At 44.1% G+C, this 7,500-nt stretch overlaps 1 protein-coding gene across 2 annotated transcripts in view; it reads left to right on the top strand.

Annotated features, from left to right (window-relative positions):
* The window catches only part of ptprub (protein tyrosine phosphatase receptor type Ub), a gene marked incomplete at both ends in the record, with an annotated part of 213,314 nt that overhangs the window by 58,303 nt on the left and 147,511 nt on the right, over nucleotides 1-7,500 (top strand). For both annotated transcript variants that reach the window (XM_080857651.1, XM_080857650.1), the window contains one exon: nucleotides 6,965-7,093. In XM_080857651.1, coding sequence (XP_080713777.1) covers nucleotides 6,965-7,093 — 129 coding nt within the window. The remainder of the gene's footprint in view (nucleotides 1-6,964; nucleotides 7,094-7,500) is intronic.

The following is a 7,500-nucleotide window of genomic DNA, read 5'->3' as shown; positions in this document are numbered from 1 at the left end:
GCTCTCTCTCTCTCTCTCCTGCAATCTCTGTTGTTTGCTCACTAAATCTATTCTTCTATTTTTGTTGCTTTGTTGCTCTCTTTTCCTCCCTTGCTTGCTGTATTTCTCTCTCTCTACGCCTCTGTGTCTTCCAGTCTCTCCTTCCCATCCCTCTGTTCTCCGAGCATCCACTCCAGCGGCTCTCCACACTGGCTTCAACCCAGATTTAACTCTCTGATTTACTGCCTGTCAGTGAGTTCAGAGTTTTTTCCTCCCTTTTTCTTGCTTGCTTGCTTTCTTTATTCTGCTCAGCTAGTTTTTGTCTTTATTTGTTTGTTTGTTTGTTTTTTTCTGCTCTATGGTGAGCAGATCTCCACTACAGAAGATACTTGGGATCGAGTTCTTGTGACCTCTGAATCTTCACTGAACGGCTCTGCCACCATTAGACGAGATGCAAAGGCTAGCACTGGGGAGACTAGCACTGAAGGACAGGCCACGTGTGTCAGTGTGCTCAGGCTCGGAAATGATGTCTCTTGCCATTTAGTGGCTTGTATTGTCTGCTGTATAATCAGTGTGTCAGTATCCCTTAGTGTATTGTTAACCGCTCGGTCACACCTACTCTACAATTGTATGGTGGCTGGTGCTGGCTCAGTACGAGCTCCTTCAGTGACAGGTTTGGGATCTTTTGAGAAAGAAGTGCTTCTCTGTCTCCAGTGTAAGGTTATGAGGACATGTTTAAGGTGAGGAAGTAGCTCATCAATGCCTGCTGCATACTACATGTTTGATTATAAACTCAATTCCCTGCTCTTTTGTACTGTGTATGCTGGCACAAAGCAGTGCCTATGCAACATTTCATCACTTTAGCCCAAAAAACCCAAAGTTTTATATAATTACTAGTGCTGTCAACATTTTTTTGCGACCACCTGACCTAGTCGCTAGCTCCCTCCAAAAGTATCTTTTTCCACAAAAATCTGTTTCTCTTCTTCTCTGCGTTGTCACAGTACCTGTTTCAAAATAAAAGTCCCTTTACGCTTTATGTTCTACACATATAACAAATATGTCTTTCAAAGTATGATTCATTTTTTTGCGGGAGGGAGGGGATCTGTGTTCAATTAATCAAGAACATGTTCATTATTACAAGCTCAGTTTTAAGAAGAAGTGCAATTAATCGTGACTAATCACAGCACATTGTGTAATTAATCCGTTTTTTCCCCCGATTGACAGGACTGATAATTACAAAGTTGTTCTTGAGGAGTAGTTTAGCTCAGCTCTCTCTCTCTCTCTCTCTCTCTTTCTCTGTCTCTCTCTTTCTCTCTCTCTCTCTCTCTCTCTCTCTCTCTCTCTCTCTCTCTCTCTCTCTCTCTCTCTCTCTCTGTCCTGTGTTGTGCTGTGGTTGCAATAACTGCAGTATGTTTCTGTGCCAGTTATGCTGTTGGAGGTTCAGCCCCTTCAGCACCCCGAGTCCCTGCTCATCCATTCTCCTCCATTTTAAAATGGATGTTATTACACCCGCACTCTCAGCAGAGCACTTGTTTACATTAATGAACAAGGATGATGCGTGAGTGCACACAAAAAGCAGCCCACTCCTCCTCCCTCCCTCCCTCTCTCTCTCTCTCTCTCCCCCTTCCCTATCTCTCTCTCTCTGTCTCTCTCCAGCCAGGGGGCTTTTAACCTTGGCAAAGTCTCAAGCCTGCCGCCTGCCGCCTGCTTAGTTATTTATTTTCAGCAGCGTGTTGCGACTGTGCCAAATTATAATGTAATTAGCAGCTGAAGAGAGTCTGGGTGACTGTGACACAGGGGCTGTGATTCGCCCAGGCAGTGGATGATGGGTACTGAGGCATAGCTGCTGCTCCAGCTCTACCCAGGAACCCACGTGATGAGAGGAGAGGAGAGGAGAGGAAGAGTTGAAAGAAAGGAAAGATTAGGTGAAGTTTAAGGGAGAGGAAAGGAGTGTTTGAAGGAGAGGAGTAGTTGACGGAGAGGAGAGGAGTAGAGAAAACAGGAGATAAATGGAGAGGTTGAAGGAGAGGAAGAAAGAGGGTAGAGAAGATGAATGGTTGAGGAGAGGAGATGTTGATGAAGAAAAGTTGAAGGAGAGGAGATGAGTAGTTGAAGGAGAGGAGTAGAGAGAACAGGAGAGGAGAGGTTAAAAGAGAGGAGTGGAGAAAACAGGAGAAAAGGAGTAGTTATAGAGAAGAGGTGGAGTAGTTGAAGAGGAGAGGTGGAGGGAGATGTGTTAGAGCACCAGATGCACATGCCATCTCTGCTCTCTCTTTCTCTTTCTGTCTAACCCTGTATATCTCTCAATCTTCAAATTGTGTTCTACTTTCCCTTTCTCACTGTCTTTCTCCCTCTTCCATCCACGTTCTCTCTCGTCTTGTTCTCGTCTTGTCTATCTCTCTGTTACTTTCCCTATCTCTGCCTCTCTCTCCCTCTAGAATGTTCTTTATTCTGGTGTTGATTAGAATTCAGTTTCTGAGGTAAACTCGTCTAGTCTGTTACCTGTATCATGTCAACTGCACAAATTGCCTCAGGGGCTCTTATTATCTTTACAAAGCTTTATCTACTTGACATTAGATCTCTAGAGACCAAATCATTTCAGTTAATTATGTTATAGTATTGTACAATTTAGATGTTGCGTTTCTTAATTAGATATGGTTGGCAAAGGGCAGCAATGCTACTCATCTGAAACGAGACAGCACCAGTAAGTTTCAGCTTTATGAATATGTGTCAAAATGGCAAGAGAGGAGGAGGAGTAGCTTCTTCATTTAAAAATGCATTCCAGTGCAAAATTACACTTCTTTGGAACACGTCAGTCTCATGTTGACTGAACTGAACTGAACTGAACTCCTCTCAGTTCCTCTTTTTATCATAACAGTGGATTTTAACATCCACATAGATCTCAACATGGACCATTATGCCAAAGAACCTTTTGCACTACTACCTGACACTTTCGGTCTCTGGCAGCGTGTGAAAGAGCCTTTGCACGCTCAAGGCTACACTTTGGATCTGGTAATTTCTAAAGGTCTCGACATCGACGTCTCCGCGTCCTCTGTTATGGTTAAGAACTTGGCCCTTTCTGATCATTCCTGTGTCTGCTTTGACTTACTGATCACTCCGCAGGTTCAAAGGTTCTTTTCTGTTAAGGAAAGATACATACATGAGAGTACCACTGCTCAGTTTACGGTGGCCAAAGCCATGTCCCCAACCTTGGGTGCAGAGACAGTTGGTGTACTCCTGGATCATTTTAATATGAACATTTTAAATGTAATGGGTGTTGTTGCACCAGTAAAAGTCAATAAAATGCAAACAGAAAGCACCGTGGAGAAGCACCGTGATGGTAAAGGCCGTGAAAAGAGAATGCAGGAAAGCTGAATGCAAATGGAGAAAAACTAAACTTCAAATCCACCATGACCTTTATAAACAAAGCCTTTCTAGTTTTAACTATAAGTTATGCAGGGATAGACAGCTACATTTCTCTAAGATGGTTAACAGGAACATCAATAATATCCACACTCTTTTTGAACTTTTTTTTATCTATTTCAAATCAACTAGCAAAAAGTTATTGGCTCACTGCTATCAGGCACTTTCCCAGTCACTAAAGACAGCTGCCATTATGCCAATATTACTTATTATTTTATAGCTAAGATAATTGAGGAAGTTGTTTTCAATCAGTACACATTTCAATCAGGCTTCACAGTACTGAAAAGGCTCTCATAAAAATTGGATGAGCCAAAATATTCTTCAATTAAATAAGTACAAAACAGATATTATTGTGTTTGGCAGCAAAGAGAAGTATCATTAGCAAAGCCTCTCGCACTAAATACCAAGGCCAAGTCCGTGTAGGTGCTCCAGGATCCATGGGCAGTCCAAACTAATGATGAATCAGAATTGAGCTGTTATGCTGCACCCAACTAGACAATACACTCTTTGCACTCCTAAGCAATTGGTCTTCATTTCTTTGGATGTTGCTCTTTATTTTCTTTAGCACATTCAATTGCCTCTGTGTATGAAATTTGCTTCATAAATAAACTAGCCTTGCTTGCCTTGTCTCTGTACAGACTCCACAGGGAAGATTCACTTGGCTGTATTAGCAGTCCCAGGAGGAGCAACAGAGCCAGGGGGCTTGTGTTCTGTCTGCTGCCATCTCTGTCTTCCTCCTTTACTCTCACCCTTTCTCTCTCTTCTCTCTATCAGTGATATACCCCTACCCGTACACCACTCAATTACCCTCTAACCCCTGGCAACCGAGATGCATAGCAACGGTTTTGCGACAGTCGTGACTCAAGTGGCGTGAGAGGACTCTAAGAGAGAGAGTTTTTTTCTCTCTCAGTTCTGCCAGGTTCCACATTATGTGTAGATCCTCCTACCAGGGCCCAGAGCTTTCACTGGGTGTGTGAGATTACCTATTAGGATGGGGGGCTACTGGGCTACTGGTGACTGTGCTGATGTCAGAGATGTAGTGGGGACATTGTCTTTTTGTCTACCTTTTCTTGTTTGTTTCCCATATGGTCTCTGGGGGAAAGCAAAAACCGGTGTTGAACATTTGGTTACTCCTCCTGGGTGTCTGGTAGCTCTCCCCACTGTGTATAGTCCAGCTCGATGTTTGTTATGTCTTAGTGTCTGAAGAGCCTCAAAGAGAGAGACAATGAGAGAGAGGGAGAGGTAGAAACTCAGAATGAGGAGATAAAGAGAGAAAGAGACAAGGACAGAGAGAGAGAGAAATGGAGACAGAGAGAAAATATAGAAAAAAATGATGCACGTTTGACGTGGTAACAGGGCCACTGTGAAGTGGAGGGCATTATTGTATCCTCCCAAAACGCTGCTAAGTTAATCATTCCGCTTATACCGTAGTAACTATACTTGGACATAATGGACATCATTTCCACATTTTGATCACTAAAATTGACTTGCTTGTAGAACTATTTTTTTCCGTCATACATTCAGTCTGCTCTTAACTTACAGGACAAACTACTGTTGCTAGTTCTAAATGGATTGTTGCTATGGCCAAAGCCCAGTCGTTCGTTCTATACTTCTTGTTGCCATGCCAGCATATCCCAGCATTCTGTTGAGCCTTATCCATGTAAAACCACTGTGGTCCTTAGCCCAAATGTAGTGTAACGGTACTATTTCAGACATACGGAACATGTTGCTACTCAGTTACTACCGTCAGTCCACTAAATTGTTACTCTGTCACAATGTTATAGTTTAGCAAATATTTGATAGTGAATTGACATTCTAAAGAATGTATCAAAATAGGAAATTCAACCAAGCCGTGGTATAACACTTGTTTATTGAACCAGTATTCAAATATTTTCGTTACTGCATTACACTATATCACAGTACTGGTGAGGGAAAGAGAAAAACAGAGAGAGACAAAGACAGAATGCGACAGTGAGAAAGAGACATTTTTACTTTGTGTTGACTTCCCTTGCTGACAGCAACAATTCCCCAATTAGCCCTTCTGCTTATGTCCCTCTGAGGGCGTGCAGCGTGGAGGTGACCGCTGCCCTGCCAGCCTGATGGCCTTGCCGGCCAGCACACACCCGCTGGACGAACCCCTAATGACGCACTCATCTGCACGGGTCACCTTCGGTGGGGCGGACGCAGCTATGTGCCCATGTCCCCATGGCTTCACTGGCCTCTCTCAGCGGGCCACGCCGGTGGACAGGTTGGTTTGGCATGTGGTGGGCACAGGGAAACCCCCAGGCCTGTAATCGTCCCACCTGCAGGGCTCTGGGGCCCTGTGGCACCAGCTGCAGCAGCAGGCATCGCGTTGGCACTGAGCGGGCACTGTGCCAGGCCCCCAGGGCCATCAGAGCCCAGACTATTAAACATCATTTGGGGAAATTAGGTGCTGGTGGGGGTGGGAGTCGGCTGGGCTGTGATGCATTAGGATAATAAAGTCCATCTCCTGGGTGCCATCTAACACTAACTTTATTTGTGTCCTTTTGCGCTTGTCTGCGTGTGTGTGTGTGTGTGTTTGTGTGTGTGTGTGTGTGTGTGTGTGTGTGTGATGGTGTGTGTATGTGTGTATGTGTGTCTGTGTGTCTGTGTGTTTCATCCATGGCAAGTGTGTATCTCTGAGTATGCTGTTTGTGCAGTTTTAGGCTTAGACTCTCTGTTGTTGTTTATTAAGATTTTGTCTATTGTGTGTGTGTGTGTGTGTGTGTGTGTGTGTGTGTGTGTGTGTGTGTGTGTGTGTGTGTGTGTGTGTGTGTGTGTGTGTGTGTTGTTTTGTGCGTCATCTGTGTCTGTCTGTTTAAGGAGCGGGTTTGGGGATTATAGGACAGATTACATGGTCGTAGGCGGTTATTGCTTGGAGTAGGGGAAACGGGTTTATAGGGAGAAATGCTTGGTGGCGTTCCCAGTCCAGTAAAGGGATGGAGATCAAGGGGGAAGATTGGGGAGAAAAACAAGCCCCGAAATGGAGCCAAGGCTTAAGGAGAAAAACAACCTCAGTGGGGTGCCCCGCCTGTTCGACCTTCTGCAGCCAGCGCCTCCACCACTGCGGGTGCATATATGGTCTTGTGTTGGGCAGCATGTGCCTCCCCCGTAAAGACAGTGTGATTAGTTGTTGGCTGCTTTCCTTCTGTCGACCCAGGAGCAGGTTGCCTCTCATTGAAATGCTGAATAGTTAATGGTTATTGAGTCGGAGAAGGAACATTTACTGTTTTTTCTTTTTGCTATGCCTTAACATCTTTGGTTGTCCCTTCACTCTCTTTTCCTGTTTCTCCTCAATGGCTGGGTGCTCTCACTGAAATTGGAAATGTGAAGAAAATGAAATGATGATGTGTGAATGTCCATAAAAGTTTTAATTTGAAATATTTAAGATGTTTAATATTAATAGTAAAACTTTTAAGAACATTCAATCTTTTATGAACATTCAAACTTTTATGTATGTTAATTGCATGAATTTGTAATATTATAAAGTAATATTTTTTTAATTGATTTTTGAAAAAAGTTCTCTCTCTTTCTCCATCAGTTGGGTGCACGTTTGACGAGGACTCCAATCCCAGCCTGTGTGAGTACAGTCAGGGGGAGGATGATGACTTTGACTGGCAGCTCTTCCGGAGCCACGGCACCTCCCACGCGTCCACAGACCTCCTCCGAGGTGAGTCCCCGCTCCTGCGCTCGTTCCTCCCTTTAGAGTGTGTGAGTGTGATTCAGCGGGTCCATGTTCACTGATAGCACATTCCCAGTGTCAATATTTAGAATATCTGTACCTCTGCATTCTGAGCATGTAGTCAGAGTAAAGTGTGTGTTTATGTGTGAGGTGTTTCTCGGGTTCTTGTTTGAACTCTGTCAACCCAGGCAGAAAACACGCAAAACACACACACACACACACACGCATACATACAGAGATGCTGCAACACAGTATATAAAAAAAAAACATAGTCACTGGAAAAATTAATGGTGTTTTGCCAACAGCAAACTCATCAGGAGTTCTGCACTGCCTGCAAATCAACCTTGAGACGTCCGTCGTGCATAATTCATCGTTGGTAATCAGCTAGTCATCCC

The sequence above is a fragment of the Sprattus sprattus genome (assembly GCF_963457725.1).
Source record: "Sprattus sprattus genome assembly, chromosome: 19".
NCBI lineage: Eukaryota > Metazoa > Chordata > Actinopteri > Clupeiformes > Clupeidae > Sprattus > Sprattus sprattus.
The sequence above is the reverse complement of the archived record's forward strand: the minus strand, read 5'-3'. Positions and strand labels throughout refer to the sequence as shown.